At 42.3% G+C, this 18,149-nt stretch overlaps 1 protein-coding gene across 1 annotated transcript; it reads left to right on the top strand.

Annotated features, from left to right (window-relative positions):
* The first annotated feature begins 7,117 nt into the window (after positions 1 to 7,117).
* Positions 7,118 to 7,784, top strand: PLAC1 (placenta associated 1). The gene is given in 1 exon segment (XM_004444088.3): positions 7,118 to 7,784. A coding segment is annotated over 1 exon segment (639 nt). The 5' UTR covers positions 7,118 to 7,145.
* The last annotated feature ends 10,365 nt before the right edge of the window (positions 7,785 to 18,149 follow it).

The raw sequence follows: 18,149 nt of genomic DNA on the forward strand, positions 1-18,149 counted from the left end.
TTCACTTGCCTGAGACCATCAGAGTGGGGATAGCCTGTGAATCTATGGCAGAATCCAGGCATGCTGACACTGGTTATGTTTGGTTGCTTGACAGAAGGAAGGAGGCTAGTGACCAGGAGTGGGGGACTAGTATAAGGAGTGCAGGCTCCGTTTGGAGTGGCTGGCTAAGAGCTAATTGAGAGGGCAGCTGGTACCACTGGGCTGGGCCGATGTAGAGCCCTTGGCATCAGCGAGCCCAGTAGGCAAGCAGGTGAGCAAGTGGATAGGGTGGGACCCTTGACAGGGCCCTGCACTGTCTACCAAAAACGACTTTACTACTACGTCAGGCCTTTAACTGAGAGTTTGGGGAAGGAGTGGGGGAAAGCATTAGCCAGTAACCAGATTCAGGTCCTTAGGGGCTGGACAAGGAGGCACAGGGGCAGGTGGCAATTTCTGGTAGTCATTTATCGATTCCTTCATTCAACAAATATTTACTGAGTACTTGCTGTGTACCAGATACTATGGTAGATCAAGACCCAGTTCCTTAAGGAATTTATAGTCCAAGGATTAAGGAATGAGGAAAACCAGTAGGGATTAGGGCAACAGCAGGAAACAGATTTGGACTTTCCTTTCTCCTTTTTGTGTGTGTGTGTGTGTGTGTGTGTGTGTGTGTCTGGCCATCTGTCCATCTCTCTCTCTTTCTGTGTATGTGTGTGGGTGTGTGAGAGAGAGAGAGAGAGAGAGATTTGCTCTTCCCACAATGTCCTGGCCACAAAGCAATGCATCTTGACCTACTCCAATATGCACATCTGCCTCCCAAATTGTAGGCTCCCTAACAACGACCAACAGCCTTCCTATCAAAGGAAGCTTTCCCAAGCCTTTTCTCCCTCTCAGGAGCCCAGGGATGGTGAATGGCCTCAGTCAGGATGTACACACACGCACCAAGTGGCCACATGCTGGGTGGGGCACACACAAGGTAGCTTTGGGTTTTGGGAAGATGCATATTGGTCAAGTCAGTTAAAAATTAGCCAAACAGCGTGTAAAGTCAACTGTGGTTTGATTTGGATTTCAGCCAGCCTTCAGCTGGGGCCGTATACGTGCACCTCGCTTTAAGAAAACCTGTACCCCAAAATCCCAATTTTGAAAGGTGGAGAGGAATGTGCCTGACCGTTTTTGGAAGCCATCTAGAGCCCTCATTTATTGACACAGGTGTATCAAAGAGGTGATGAAACCCTTGAAGGAGCATCTGACTCAATCCTCTGCCTTCTGATGGTAACACCTGGAAATCATGTCAGGCAAACAGGCCTTTATCTGGTTTGGGCAAACCTCCAGAGACTACAAATGGGTGAAAAATGCCGCCAAGCTGCCGTGGAGTTGGGAGCTCTATACAGACACAAACTTACTTTGTCTTCTAAAATGAGAAGGGACTCTGGGGCTTTGTGGCCAAGGGTGTAGTTTTCTGAAAAATCAAACTCAAATAAATTATTAAATTAAAGCAAACTGAATTAGGGGCATGCATTTGGGATTTTCTTTACATTTTATGGAAATTATGAAATACATCCCTTCATTCAACTTTAAAATTAAACTAACTCAGCTTCTCTGCACGAAAGGGAAGAAGTTCCCATGACCTGATAGTTGCAATTTCCACTCAAGTATGGCTTTCCATATTTATTTGGAAATACTTGCGTTCAGTCAGGGTATGGTTTACCCTTGTTGTGTAGCCTTATTATGGTTTGAGTTCACATCAGACTACTCACCTTTTAGTAACCAAATTTGTGACCCAACGAAAACGTCTCTCTCTTACAAGGAGCTTGCACTCTTATTTATTTTGCAACCTTTATTTGTGTATGAGATGAACCATGACATTTAAACTATGCTTGATAGCTTAACAGATTATAAGAACAAAACCAGATGGCCCAAACAAAAATAATGCTTTGATTGCTTTCAAATTCAATGTCAAAAATTAAAAACAGCCTTCAAAAAGACTTGCCTTTCTTTTTCCCAGAAATGACTTTGGATCCTATATATGTATATAGATTTTTTCCCCAAAAAACTAGAATAAACCAAAAATTTAACAATGGTTCTTTTGAGGTTGAGGAATGTTTTCTTCTTTTTTCTTTTCTATATCTCCCAATTTTTCTAGTTACTTTTAGAATCAGAAAAACATTTTGTAATGACTACTTTTTTAGTTTAATTTTAAGGAAGTCTTCTCTAGGGTTGAGTCAAGGTGCTTTCCTCTGTTGAGAAAATGGACATTGTTAAGCATTAACAGTTCATATTTCTTCTTCCATATAAAATAACGAATAAAGTGCAGTTCCTTAAATGCTGTGTCTCACGAGGCTGGAAAACTGAACCGGACCCAGATTCTTTAGGATTAATGTAAATTCTACCAAAGCAGTTATTTAATTTTCTAACTCACTTTCATGTACCTTCAATATCATTAGTATAATCACAAGCCTCACTTTCTTTGAGAGCAAGGAACCCACTAATTCTTGAAAACTGGACTTTCAAAAGAACCTCAATTTAGAAAGGCTCCAAAACCTTGAGATAGTTGGCAGGGCAAAGTTAGAATGTGACTATTTGAATTTCTAAATGAAAGAGTTCACAAAGCATTAGGATTCTTTTTTCCATTCTTGTTTTGTAAAAGAATCTTTATTCCAACTCAGATTCTTTTTTCTTCAAATCAGCTGCAAGAGAGTGGACAAACTTTGCTGCAAATAAAAGCCCTGACAGTTATATTTCCCTGAGATAATTGCATACTGCTTTGCTTTCCTTTTCCCCTCTGTTTCCTTTTGTTTTGACAACAAGATTCTGGGAAAACAATATACAAATGATAACTATGCTGTCATGAGTATACTGAATTTTAAAAATAAATAACTGTCGACCCAAAAAGCTTCCAGGAGCCTATGGAGTGAGTTCTTTTTCCAAACCGTTCCAAAACCAGATGTGGAAATGTTTAGCTAATTCCCCTCCCCATTCCCCAAGCAAAGAGTTCAGATGTGTCTCTAACGACATCAGAGGAGATGGGGAGGCAAAAATCCTGTCTGCTTTCAAGGAGATTTGTGTTACACTTCTCAATTCACTCACCAGCATCGCAAAACTAGTTTGGACTTCAGCTTTTATCTCTTTTAAAAAGAGTCTTTTCTTCCTGAGATTAAAAATGCTCTGTGTTTAGACCAATATCTAATCTCTTTCTTGTAAGACATTAAGAAATAGAGCCCATATTCCCAGAATGAAACGTTTCATGTTTTTTTTCAAAAACAGAAAGGATTTACTAAGAATTAGGCTTATTAGGGAAGGCTTGAAAAAAATAGGAGGAAAACTCTGTTAAAGGAACCTATGGAAAATGTATATGCATAAACCACATTTAGAAAAAACAGAAAGCTACTGTACTCTGTAGCTGCGAGGAAAGCAAACATTTTGCATCCAGGTGTCATCAGCCGCTCTGGTTTTGCAGGCCTCTCTATAGCTCAGTTCAGGGCGGTATGTACCAATAGCTGAGCCCTGCTTGGCTATACAAATGCATCTAAGCTCATTGCTTCTGGAATGTCACAATCAGGTCAAAATGGGGCTATGGGAATGCAAACCCTAAGACCTGCTTTCTAACAGCCCAGCCGCCTCCAAGCAGCTGGATAGTAGTCCCACGGTGAGCGCTCCCTTCTCTGTACTTATTTCTTCCCCAGTCCTCAACTCGCCTCAGCTCTGCAGATTTCTGGAGACTTTAAGTAGGATTCTGTCCACAGCTCCCGGGATGCTGTGCACAGCCCCAACTACGGCTAAAATTACCTTCAGTTTGGCACCCCCACACAACCCTCTCTTCTGGCAGCCCCTTCCCATCTCAGCCTCTTGGCTCTCTTTTCACTCTGCCCCCAGTAATCAGAGCCGCCCCCTCCCTCCTCTGCCCAAGATCCCATTCTGCCAGAACATCTTAGCTACATGTGAGAAAAGCCAGCTGATTTGATGAATTCACACTGTGTTGTGAATGACTTATAACCATCCCACACATGCGCACACACACACATGCACTCTACCCTTCCCTGGGAATTGCAGGCCGCAGCGAAGGGAGGCTGCCCAGTTCTGATGACCTGTACTCAGGAAAAGGGAGCAACTCCCCAAGTGTGGCATTGAGCTAGGTGTTAGCAAGTTCACTAGCAAGTACATTCTGCTTTCCTCTTAACCTCCCAACTCCTCCCTCTCACCTTAGAGATATACCGTCTTAAATGTGGGGCCCACTGACTTCATTTTTCAGGTTTATCTGACCTCAAAGATATGTTGTCACACACATAGTCATCTTCATTGATTGCTCCCATCGTGTGGCAATCTGTCCCTGGCTATAAGAAAATCAGAGGAAACAGATTCTGTCTTGTCTGAGTTTGGAGATTTGTACTAAATGAACCCGCAAACTCAGTGATGTTACTAAACTCCCTCCTTTAAGACTGATTCAGTGCAACGTAATTCAAAAAGTGGATGTGGGAGAAGGTGAGGTGGTCCAAAATGATTGGTTTGGGACAACTGTCTTGTTTCTCAGGGAATCTGTGCTTTTTATAACTCCATTTGGATTATCCATGAGAGGGAGCAGGAGGCTAGGAAAGATGCTGGAGGGAGGGAGAGGAAATGAATGGCTTAACTCCCTGGACAAGAACGCAGCCTTCAACTTGGGTCTCGGTTTGGGGGTTTGAACAACAAAAATGGAATGGAAGAATTGTTTCCTGGGCCTGTTCCAGAACTACTTAAAGAGGAGGTTTTTGCTCAGAGCAAATAGGTCCAGGCTGTGAGATGATGTTAAGGAAAGAAGGAGAGAAAGCCACTCCTGAAGCGTGCTCAGCATGCTCAAGTGGTCTTCTTCAGCCGAGACAAGCATGCGGTAGTGAGGAGTAACTGTCTCAGCTTTCCAAAGGAAACTCAGCAGATATCATGCCTCATTCCGGAGCAAGTGGTTTGTTGATTTAACTGTTAAGTCATTATCCAGGACCCGCCGGCATCAGAATTGACTTCGTTTGTTGTTGTTGTTTTATTTTGTTTGTTTTGGTTTGGGGAAGGGTAAGAGGGTCGGTTTTTTGTTTGTTACTGCTGCTTCCGTTTTTGCTTTGTGAAAAACAAAAAAGCAGTCCTAGGAGAGATATTTCAGAACGAACAAACAGGAAAGGAAGGAGCCAGGTAGACCCCTTAGGCTTCTCTTTACACCGCAACACCCCCAAGAGAGTGAGGAGTCAATGAGAGAGTGAGAGAGAGCAAGACCCCATGGTACCAATCAGATCAAGTGCCTGCCTTCGAAACCAAGCATTTCCTCCAGGCCAGTGCACTTTTCTAGTGGGCTCCTGTGCCATGGTCTCCATTAAAGAATGCAGCAAGTTCCTCAATACCAAAGGATGAGAAAGAGCTGCACTTTTCCAACTGGAGAAAAGGGGAGGAAAGAAATGTCTTGGGATGCTTTTTAGCACAGTGTTGTTCACACAGTAGGCACTCAATAAAATATTAGTCAAAGAATGAATTCGTTTATGCAGGGGTCACTTAACTCAGCAGGGAACAAAAATTAAACCCTACACTTATGCATGTACATTTCATTTGAAATTTTAGGCACTTTTCTATTTGATTTATGTCATTTTCACTTTTAAAATGAAAGCTGAGTTGGACAATATCTGATGATATTCCTCTTCCTTCCTCTTTTGTCATTTGTCACCTCCTTCTGATGTTGTGTTTTAGACACTAGTTATTAGCATTGCTTTTTTTTCTCCCTGCTGCTCTGCCTGCTACTCTTTGGAGGTAAAAGGCAATAGGACTAGGAAGTGGCCATGGAGCTTTCTATTGAAAAAGAAAAGAAATAAAAAGTTAGTGAAAATAAAAGAAGAATGCAAAGCAAAGCATATGACTCAATGAGGTGCAAACCATGGCCACAAAGAATGTTTTAGGAGACACCTTGTCAATCAACGTGTAGACTGCAAACCCAAGACTTCTTTTCTTTTTTTTTTATTTTTTTCCCCCCAAAGCGCCAGTACATAGTTGTATGTCATAGTTGCACATCCTTCTAGTTGCTGTATGTGAGACGCGGCCTCAGCATGGCCGGAGAAGCGATGCGTCGGTGCGCGCCCGGGATCCCAACCCGGGCCGACAGCAGCGGAGCGCGCGCACTTAACCACTAAGCCACGGGGCCGGCCCTCCTTTTCTTCAATATGGGACTTTTGAGTCGTTGTCATGTGTAATATGGATTGAAAAATGTAAACTTAAAAACAAGTATGTTTTTGTTTCTGCAATTTCACTATTTTACAGGGTGTCAGATTGATGCATCAAGGAATCTATTGGTCGTAATCACTTAAGATGCTACTATTAGAGTTTATGAAACATTCATCTGATCATTTTAAGTGAGCTGCTTGGCAAAATTTCAATATTTGGTTGTCAGGAATAAACCACAATTTTTTCTTAGGTTTTTATTTAAGTAAATTTGTTGCTACTCAAAAAAAGGCAATAGGGAGGACTTCGTTAGTTTGGTATATGGGAGGACACTGGGGCCCTTAAGGAGGGAAGTGCTGCCAAGCTTGAATTAAACCGTATCTCTTGTCACCTTATTTAATGTTTGGCACCAAAACTGTTTTGCTTTATTTTTTTGTTGCGGTTACACACAAAGAGATGCCACTCCTGATCAATGTAGACTCTCATTCTACATCTGAGGGATACGTGTTTTATACTAAATCAGCGTGGTAAAGTCGCTTAAAAAAGCCATTGTAGTCATCTCTAAACACATGAGTTCCAACAATGAAATTAAAATTCAATTCTCTCTCACAGGAATGTTTTCCTTTTCTTATTTTCTTTTTTCAGTTTTATTGAGGTATAATTGACAAAATTGTAAGGTATTTAAAGTGTACGGCATAATGATTTGACATACGTATACATTGTGAAAGGATTACTCTCATCAAGTTAATTAACAAATCCATCAACTCATCTATTAATCATTTTTTGGGGGGTGAGATCATTTAAGTTCTACTCTCTTAAGCTGTTTTTTTTTTTTTTTTGGTGCCTTACGGACAGCCTTTTGCTTTTTAAAAAAATGATCATGTTTGAACTTTCAATAGGAAATAAGATGATTTGCCTTTTGTGTTTTTGTATACTCTAGAAATCCTCACCCAGACAACTTCCTGTTTCCTGAGAGTCATTACCTGACCAGCTACAGGATGAAAGTCTTCGAGTGGATAGGAGGGATGGTCATCCTCACCTCTGTGTTTTCGGCCTGTTCCGGACAAAGTCCAATGACTGTACTGTGCTCCATAGACTGGTTCATGGTCACGGTACATCCTTTCTTGTTGAACAATGATGTATATGTACACTATCATGAGTTACACTTGGGCCAGGGTTGCCCTGCAACCCATGTTAGGCCACATGCCTACCAGTTCACCTACCGTGTTACTGAATGTGGCATCAGGGCCAAGGTTGTCTCTAAGGACACGGTTGTCTATAGCACCGAGCTGCACTACACTTCACAGGGTACCTCATCTAAGTACGTGATCCCAGTGTCATGCACTGCCCCTCAACAATCCCCATGGCTCACTATGCCCTGCTCCGTGAAAGTAACCAGCGAGGGAGGGACCACAGTCCAGAACGGTGAGACATGTTATGAGGTGTTCACCTTGTCACAGTCCAGCCAAAGGCCCAACTGCGATTGTCCACCTTGTGTCTTCAACGAAGTAGAGCATGCCCAGGCCCTACATCACTAAGCAGAGGCTCACGAGGGCCGTCCTGTGCAGTTTTTTTCCTCTGTTGATATTTCTGAGAATGGGTCTCTTCACTCGGATGACCTAATTGAGTCCATGTGATCTCCAGATTTGGGGTCTCCTGTAGATACTCTTTCTAAAATTAGTGTATAATATTTACTAGTATCAGACACATGAGTGCTCTTGTGGCCCTCTTTTGAGTACTTCTGAGAAAGGGCAGCCTGTGGTAATTTCATGAATAAAGCTTTGTTATATTTTTATATCTTTTTTAAAAGAAAGAATAAAATTCTGATGGCATAAAAATATCAGTTGGGCAATTTTATTTAATAAATACATATATAGCTTTTACTATGGGTCAGGCATTTTCTAAGTGCTTTACAAACATTGGTGCCTGGTCTCTTCTTTCTAGGGTGACTTATCTCTCCTTTAAGGTCCCCCAACAGAATCCCTTGCTCTGTATCCCCATTTCACTTATATTCTGCATCATTCAACTTAGCACTTAGCTACATACCTCCTTAGTTTGATCTATGGCTGTATCACTTTTCATCTATGGAAGGCATTAGGTTGCACTAGTGATTTATAAACCACCAATGGTTCTAAGAATCACTCAAGTCACATCCGACCATCCTGAGGCCAAGGGCTGGATCTTATACTTTAGTGACAGACTGATAGTACTTTGAAAGAAATTTTGTTCCCTGACTTTTGTGATCAGAAAATTTCACCCAGATTTGGCTATCCATTAGCATTCTCAAAGACTTGGAAGGGGAAGGAGAAGTAAATTTATTCAATGAATATTCATTGAGTGCTACTACATTCCAGGCACCATTCTAGGCACTGAAGATATGGCAGTGAATAGAAACTGAGGCTCGGGGAAATTGAGGTCACGCAACTAGTAAACAAATAAGTAAAGAAAGAGAAATTCAGATAGCGACAAATGCCATGAAGAATTTTTTTTAAACTTAGATGTCTTTTTTTGTTGTTGTTTTTAACAGGGGAAGATTTGCCCTAAGCTAACATCTGTTGCCAAGCTTCCTCCTTTTTCTTCCTTCCCCTCTCCCCCACCAAAGCCTCAGTACATAATTATGTATAGTTGTAAGTTCTTCTGGTTCTTTTATGTGAGCCGCCACCACAGCATGGCTACTGACAGACGAGTGGTGTGGTTCCATGACTGGAAACCCAACCCAGGCCACCGAAGTGGAGCATGCCAAACTTTAACCACTGGGCCATCGAGGCTGGCTTGCCACGAAGAATTTGAAACAAGGTGATATGAGGGAAATTGGAGAAGGAGTCAGAGCAGTCAGAGAAAGTCTCTGAGGACTTGTCATTTGAACTGAATCTTGAATGTGAAGGAGTAGCCCTGGGATGATCTGAGAGAGAACATTCCAGATAGTAGAATCTTCTCATTTAATCCTCACTGCAACCCTGAGAGAAGTACTCTTACTATATCCATTTTACAAATAAGGAAACTGAGGCACAGAATTATTAAGAAATTTGCCCTAAGGCACACACCTATTAAGAGGCAGACAATGTTAGCACAATGTACATGGTAATACACACAAAGTGTTTCAGTAGATAAGTAGACATTAGAAATTCAGTTACTATCTTAGGCTATTTGGGCTACTATAACACAGTACCATAGACTGAACAGCTTATCAACAGCAGCCATTTATTTCTCATGGTTCTGGGGGCCCAAAATTCGAGACCAGGGTACCAGTATGGTCAGGATCTGGTGAGGGCTCTCTTCCAGGTTGCAGACTGCTGTCCTCTGGTTGTGTCCTCACATGATGGAAAGAGAGCAAGATAACTCTCGGGAGTCCCTTTTATAAGGGCACTAATCTCATTCATGAAGGCTCCACCGTCATGACCTAATCAACTCCCAAGGGCCCCACCTCCTAATACCATCACATTGAGGGCTAGGATTTCAACATATGAATTTTTGGGGACACACAAACATTCAGTCCATTGCAGTCATGAGAGTTGAAGAAACACAGCTGTTCATTTAAAAATGTCTTGCCCCTTCTTGAGAAAGCCAGGTAATAAACCCTGAAAACAGCATATTCATTCAACAAACATTTATTGAGCTTGTCCTATGTTCTAGGCATTATGTTAGATGCTGAGCATGCAATGGTGAACATGACTCACACAGTCTAATCAGGAGGAGACAGGGCCGGCCCCGTGGCTTAGTGGTTAAGTGCGCCCGCTCCGCTGCTGGCGGCCCGGGTTCCGATCCCGGGCGCGCACCGACGCACCACATCTCCGGCCATGCTGAGGCCATGTCCCACATACAGCAACTAGAAGGATGTGCAGCTATGACATACAACTATCTACTGGGGCTTTGGGGGAAAAAAACAAATAAATAAAATTATAAAAAAAAAAAAAGGAGGCAACAAGTCAAGAAGCCTAGGGAGCTAGAGGTTATTCCAGCCCAGAGAACGGGCCTGTGCAAAGACTTGAGGATCTGAGCTGCGGCCATGAGAGAAACTGCAAGTAGTTTAGTCCAATACAATGGACAGGGGGCGGTTGATGGTGGTGAGAGACGAGGCTCGAGAAGTAGCAGTATACAAGACTGTGTACACAAGAACTAGCACTTCCCTCCCCCATCCCCTCTTCAGAAGCTTACAGATTATTAAACACTAAAACACGTATAAATAACTTAGCAAACTATCAATACTAGACATATTAGACCTGGGCTACCATGTGCAAGTTGTGCACTTCACAACTGCAAGGGGCAATATTCATGGAGACACCCCCTGGGGTTGTGTAATGTATCAGCCTTGGCGAAGACTCAAGACCTACATGGTAAAATAATAGTCGTTACCATGTGCCAGACACATTATATATACCTGAGCTCATTTAATCCTCACAACAGCTCTGCAAGATAAAAATTATTTTCTCTGTTGTATAGATGAGGAAACTGAGGCTCAGAGAAATTGAGGCATTATGGTTAGTAAGTAATATCCCTGGGATTCACACCCAGGTTTGTCTAACTCCAAAGTCCACTTCCCCCGCTATACTCAACACTCCCTCCCAGAGAAGAGAAGCTTCTGGTTGGGTTGGAAGATCCAGGAAGATTTCCTGGTAGAGGTGGGCAATGACCCCACTCTTACGAGATGAGGGGGATTTGGCTAAGCAGAGAAGAGGAAGAAGAGCATTCTTTGTGAGTATAAACACTGGGACAGGGTGGAGAAGAAGGTGTTGGAGGGAGGGTAGAGGATAGGGGTGAAGATGAGTCCATGTTGGACATGTTGAGTTTGAGATGATAGTGACATCCAAGCAGATATGTCCAGGAATTAGCTCAAGAAATAGAGCTTACGTGAGCTGGAGCTCAAGTGAGTGGTGTAAGGGGTAATTACTGGGAGCTAAAGCCTTGGGGAGACCACATGAATACAGGCAATTAGGACCACAGAATCAGAATTCCCTAACATTCAATCCTCAAGGCACAGGAAAAGAAGAAGAGACATCAAAGGAGACAGAAGAGAAGTGATCAAGAGATGGGAGAAGTATGACTCATGGAATTCTAGGGAGGAGAGCTGGGTGGGCTATATTTTCCAGTGCAACAGAAGAGCCAAGATGGAGTAAGCCTAAGCATCACAGAATTGGGAGCCTTTGAACTAGACCTTAAATGAGAGATGGAATTTCATCAGGTGAAGATGAAGGAGAAGGGCATTCTAGGCAAAAGAAACAGCAAGAACAAAGATGCAAAGCATCATTATGGGCAAAAATCATATTTTGCTTGGGTAATTAGGCATAATTTTTCAAAATTCAGGAGTAATCTGCACTTGTTGACTTGGACATGTCATTGCTCAGTCAAAGTGTACTTCAACCATTTCAGTTGCCTGTTTGATCTTCTCCACTTGATTGTGTGCTTCTTGGGCATGGGAGACACTCTCCTATTTGTTTGTTTGTTTATTTCTTTTTTTACCCTTCTTGTACATAGTACTTGGTGAAGGTACTATGTAGGTGCTCAATCCAGTTGACTGACTGACTGATTGGTACTGAGAGAGGGCCTAGGAGTTCATAAGCATCGGAACCATTCAAAAGAAGGGAAAATAAAAATGCCTTAAGAAATAACTGCATTTTGAATTGGCTAATTTATTTACCTTTTGAAATGCCACTCTAAAAGAGTATTTTCCTCCTTTATTGTGGTAATATGTATTCCATTTTTAAGGTGACATGATTTATAAAAATCTACCATATATTGTTAATCATATTTGTGATAATAATAAGAAATGCTTTATTGCCATGAAAAGAAATGAGCATTTCCACCTTTCTTTCAATCTCTGGGAAAGTCAAAAATGTCTAAAACCATTTGTTATGATAACTGCTTGTCAAATATTTGAAAATTAGAGCCATAATGAGATTTTTCACCCCTAAAAGGAGACTCAGAGTAACATTTAAATTTTTATTCCTATAACCTGAAAACAGCAACCCAGATTTTTTTTTTTAAACTGTGTAAGGTATATGTAAATGTTCAGGGCAAAAAGTCTTTTATGCCTAATTTTAACTAGTAGCCCATTTTGGAGATGCATGTAAGTACCTCCATCCCTCTATTCCTCCACCAATAATGAGAGCCTTAAACTAAACACAGTGCTGTTCACACACACGTGCGAGCACACAAGCACACACACACACACACACCATGGTTATAAGAAATACATTATCAAAGGACAAGTGTTTATTATAAAGGGAAGGCTAACTTTCACAGACGCATCCTTTAATTCTTTTTCTTTTCTTTTTTCTTTAATTCTAATTAGTGTTACTGCCTATGATTGATCTCTATGATATCCTGTTTAAATTATAATTATAGTTGTTTCTTCCCAAAAAGAGAAAGAGAGAAGGAGAGAGGGAGAGAGAAAGACTTTCAGTCTTGTGATTTTCTACAACTTTTTCAGAAGAAAACAAATGAGTTGGTCAGATTTCAGCTTATAAACTTACATTGGTTATACAATTACAAGACCTTCTGTATTAGTTATCTATTGTCGAACAACAAATTACCGCAAAACAACAAACATGCATTCTCTCCAGTTTCTGTGGGTCAGGAATCTGGGCACTTAGCCAGTGCCTCCAGCTCAGGGTCTCAGGAGGAGCAGTCAACCTGGCGCTGTGGCTTGAATCATCTCAAGGCTCGACTGGAGCTGGAGAGCCACTTCCAGGCTCACTTCCAGGCCTCAGCTCCTCTCTGTGGGCCTGTCCATAGGCTGAGTGTCCTCATGATGTGGAAGATGACAACGACGACGAAGACGATGACGATGACGACGATGATGATAGAGAAGGAGGGTGGGGAGGGGAAGAGAAGGGACGAGATGGGAAGGGAGAGAGCCCAAGTTAGAAGCCACAGGTTTTTTGGAACCCAATCTCAGAAGTGACATCTCATTACTTCTGCCATATTCTGTTTGTGAGAAGTGAGTCTCTAGGTCCCACCCCCACACAAGGAGAGGGGATTAAACGAGGGTGGGGATACTAGGCGGCAGGGATCACTAGGGACCATCATAGAGGCTCCCTACCACACCTTCAATCTGATCATACTGGCAAACTCCACAGATTCAACATTCTTCAATTTATTTAGGTGAATACAATTAATGGCAGGACACAGACTGGGTGGAAAAATACCTGATACATCACTGCCGTCCCCTTGCCTCAGTCAGTTCTATTTTTCTTCCCCGGTGAAAACAAGTTCTACAAGCCGCAAGTTACAGGACTGACCAACTGACTGGTGAGAAGCATTCCAGAGGAAGCTGCCATTTATTTTTATAAGAGGACACTGATGGGGACATTTAAAGCCAAAGGAAAAAAGTGTAAAAGGTAGATCAAATAATATAAATGACGATACTAGATAGAGGTTCTTATGTTGTGTCTAATGTGACCCATATTACTGATAATATGAACTGAACAGTCCTCGAATGGAGTGTAATTCAGATCAGGCCAACAATTTTCTAATGAAATTCAGAGCGAGGACGGGGAGGTGGGGTAATCTGTATCGATAGATGGATGGATGGATGGATGGATAGATAGATAGATAGATAGATAGATAGATAGATAGATAGATAGATGATAGACGTGTGTATATATAGGTATGCATGTATATATTATATATATAATATATATGCCATTATTGTCCAGCTTCTAAGAACAGGAGGCAGGGGGCTTTGCTTATTGATTTATATATGAATATTAGCACAATGCTCCCCATCACTTACTACAGTACTTCCGTTTTTTGCTTTGTTCCTATCCACTTTACAACCATCCGACTTGGCCATTGGTGAAATTCCCATAACCTACCTGAAGGGTAATGCATGAAATCAAAGCAGCTCACAGAATCCTCACACAGCAGTAGCTGAGAGGGGCTAACTGGGTAGGAGCAGGCGGTGGGATTGCAGGAGGATTCATAAACAGGTTTCCGGAAGTGAAGCGACAGGCTAGCCCTTCCCTACGTGGCTGGCTTTGTCCACATTCATTTGTAGATGTTCTCTGACAGGCGGGGGGCAGTTGCTCTGAGTCAGAGAAGTAAGTGCTAATACCAGTTTTCAAACCTAAAGGAACATAAAAGAAGTCCTGCCAGCTGTCTAGAAACATACTATTCGAAGGCACTTAAATTCTACAGTTGCCCAAGTTATTTTCAAGGTTATTGTAACTTTGTCACACACACCCTATTATATAAACACCATGCTAATGTAAATTATTCACCTTTTAAGGTTACTTCAAAATTTTTGACTCTTAGCCAAATACTTATTTCTTTCTGTCAAGAATTCTTTTAAGTTGTAAGTATACAACTTAAACACGCACACATCTTTAAAAGGAAAGCTTATTTTCCAAGTGAGCCTGTAGAATATTTATTCTGTTTTCTAAAATGCATTTACATGACAAAGTACTAAAAGAAAGCCAGTGTGGGGAGAGAAGGGACAAGTCCTAGAGCAACAGTGAGGCTGGTTTCTTCAGGGTTAGAGAAACCCCAGCCCTCCCCACTACCAAGTGTGGGTCAAGTTAGGAACAAATTGACCCAAAAGTGAGCTTCAGTGTCATTCCTGCACCAACTCCCTGTAATAATTTACAGTCGGCAATCAAAATAAAATAATCTCCTCAAAAATCTGGCTTTTTTATGATCCAAACTACAAATTAATTCTCGTTTTCATTTCATATTTCGTTGGCTTGATTTTTGCTCCACTAAGGTGGAGAAATCACACTCCTCTGAGTATATTCAGATGCACCAAAGCTCTAAACATGTTGTGATATTTGTGTTACAGCAACTATGGGGAGTATTTAAGTTACTTTCAATGTTGTTTTAACTTTATGAAAATATTTAATGACAGTTTTTTTAAGCTTCCCATGAAAAATAACATTCTCCAGTTTGAAGCTCTGCCACCCCCCAAAAACGGTTAGCCTCAGTCCAGAAGGTGTGTATTTTCATTCCTGTGTTCCGTCAAATCAGCACATGATGTTAACTTTCTGGATTCTTTGGATGAATGTTTTCCCTGATATTTACTGGCATTTTAAAACATATTTTTATGAGTAATTTAACAGGAAATTGATTAACTTTGAAAGCCAGTCAAGTCCTAGTTGGGGGATATTTTGGTGTGTGCATGTGCAGGTGTGTGAGAGAGACGGGAGGGGGGAGAGAGAGAAGAGGGGGAAATAGGTACTGAAAAAAAAGTTTAGCACATCGCCTGATAGATAGTAGGCATACAATAAGTAGTATTTTTCCATCTTTCCTCTTCCATAGTAAGAAAACTCACTCTTGCGGCACGGAGAATAGGATATTCCGATTATTCAGATCTTCGTAGGTTTATCATAGTTCATAGAGTTACCATCTAAGCCAAGTAAATCTGTTGCAAACACTGTTTTCATTACATCACACCCTACTGAGGCCCTTTAAAGGCTCCACATCATCCTGCAACTAAAGTCCAAACTCCTCTGCCTACTTCCACGCCCCCATAATCTATTTGTCCGAGGTTGCAGGGACCCTATTTTTTTTTTTTTTGTGAGGAAGATCAGCCCTGAGCTAACATCCATGCCAATCCTCCTCTTTTTGCTGAGGAGGACCAACCCTGAGCCAACATCTATTGCCAATCCCCCTCCTTTTTTTTCCCCCTTTTTCTCCCCAAAGCCCCAGTAGATAGTTATATGTCATAGTTGCACATCCTTCTAGTTGCTGTATGTGGGATGTGGCCTCAGCATGGCCGGAGAAGCGGTGCGTGGGTGCGCGCCCAGGATCCCAACCCGACCCGCCAGCAGCGGAGCATGCGCACTTAACCAAGCCACAGGGCTGGCCCCTGGAGGGACCCTATTTGTCCAGCCCAATCTCCAACAAATTCACTAGTAGATATCCTCTGTCCAGGCAGGTCTATCTCCTTTCAGCTCTTCTCTACCTCCAAGTCTCTAAACACACTGTTTCTCCCATTCCACACAAATTCCACATTCCCTTCAAGGACTGGCTTGAAACTTAAGTGATAGTTTTTCAGGGGAGGGTTTATAGCACTGAGTAGCTAATTTAAAAGGGGATGTGTTTCAAATGTCAGTCACAGAACGACTTCTTTTAAGCGACCATGTTAGCTCCAAGTTCGACCACCCTCGGCACCAAGGGCACCAAAGGGCACCCAAGGCAACTGTTGAGGATATTGGCCAAAATCTTTCCCACCAACACAAGACCTTCTTCTCACTCCCTCCATTTCCTCTTTTTCCTTCTCAGGTACACATTTCTTTGACAAATATGGACACCAACTGGTGCAGGTTATTGTGCAAAGTGCTGAGAAGATACCCGTAGACAGACACGTCCCTACCCTGTAGGAGCTTACTGTCTGCTAGGAAGAGACTCCGAAAAACCAGCTGTATTAAAGTGCTGTGATGGGACAGGACAGAGGCAGTTAACTCCAACTCTGAGGTCATCTGGGAAGGCTTCAAGGAGGAGGTGGCTTTTGAGCTGGGCCTTCAGGGATGAGGAAATGGGAGGAACAAACATCTCCTGCATGGAAGCATGAAGAAGGTGCGGCTGGAGGGTGGAAAGGCAGATTAGAGCCAAGTTGGAGAGGGTTTTGAATGCCACACTCAAAAGTTCAGCTTTCAGTTGTGTCATTTTTGTGCCAAAGATCAACATGATCAGAATTGTGTTTTCAGAGCGAACTCAGGGGACCACTGAGAGAGGAGCAAAACTCAGCTGGGAGATCAATGGGGAGCCTGAGAAGCTTACCTTAATGACGTGGTGGTGGCCAATGGAAGGTTCGAAGAGAAGACAGATAATAGGAATGGAGAGGAAAGACTTAGTTTTCTTGTTCTTCTTTCTGCTTCTTTCTTCCTCTGTTTTGACCTCGCCCTCACCCACCACCTCACTCTTGTTTTCACTGTCCCTGCCTGTGAGCCCAGCATTTCCTGGGGACTCTGAGCGAAAGAAGCAGCTGAGCCCCGGGTTTAGGGTCCAGATCTCCATCTCCATTTCCTGCCAAAGGATGGGGCTCACTCTGATCATGAGCTACTCCAAAATCCCACCTGATTCTAGACCCAAGAATTATTTTAAAAGACATGAGGTAAAAGAAATGACATTTTCCACCAGGCCTACAAACTCCACCTACTAAGTCTCAGTTTTAACAATGCAAACAGTTATGTTATGGGGACAAGAAGGAGAGCTTCAAGTGAGTTCTCGATAGGTCAGTGTTCACAGCTTTAATGTAAATGCTTCACTTACGCATATTGACTTTCCTTCCTGCCCTATTTCCACAAAGCATTGCATGGTTTGGAAAACACATCTTGGTTTTAGACGAAGATAGCAGCCCTCAGCACCCTTCAATTTCCTAGTCCCTCCTCCTCCCTCCACCCAGCAAGATATTATTTGCCCCCAGGAGCATTTTCCCTTTACATAGCAAGATCCTAAAAGTGATGTCATTCAGACTTGGCAGAGCTCTCTGCATTTTATAGGACCTCCTGGGTGCTGGTCACTTTGGGCCTTTTTTTTTTTTTAATTTTTTATATAAACGGAGCAAACAAGTGTCCAAATGCACTTCAGCCTCCCTGAACACGATTACGTTTGCCATGTTGACATTGATCTATACTGGGTTGTTTTTTCTTCTCTCTTTTTCATAATTAAGTAAGACTCAAGGAAAGTGCTAGATGTGTAAGGTTAGAAACTGAGGACCATAACGTTTATGGTGAAAACGAGCGACCAGTCTAGCCTAGGACTACACTTGGAGATGAGTTTTCCGTCTCCACGCCCCTGTCATTACACTTTGCTCTGTCAGTTCACACTCTGCAAAGGCCAGGGAGTCATGCTCGCTTACAGGACAGTGACACTGTAGGATCACACAGCGTAGAGACTGGGGCCGCCCTAAGCCCCTTCTTTGTAGCCTTCCTTTGCGCAAAGTTCTGATCATTTCTGTAATCTGACAGTCTTTGATTTAACGGGCAAAAATCCAGGAATAATTAAGACAATAATAGTACACACCCAACAAGAAAAACATGCCGTGTTTAAAGAAGAAATCCCAG

This window comes from Ceratotherium simum, chromosome X (assembly GCF_057802395.1).
Source record: "Ceratotherium simum simum isolate JZ-2026a chromosome X, ASM5780239v1, whole genome shotgun sequence".
Lineage (NCBI taxonomy): Eukaryota > Metazoa > Chordata > Mammalia > Perissodactyla > Rhinocerotidae > Ceratotherium > Ceratotherium simum.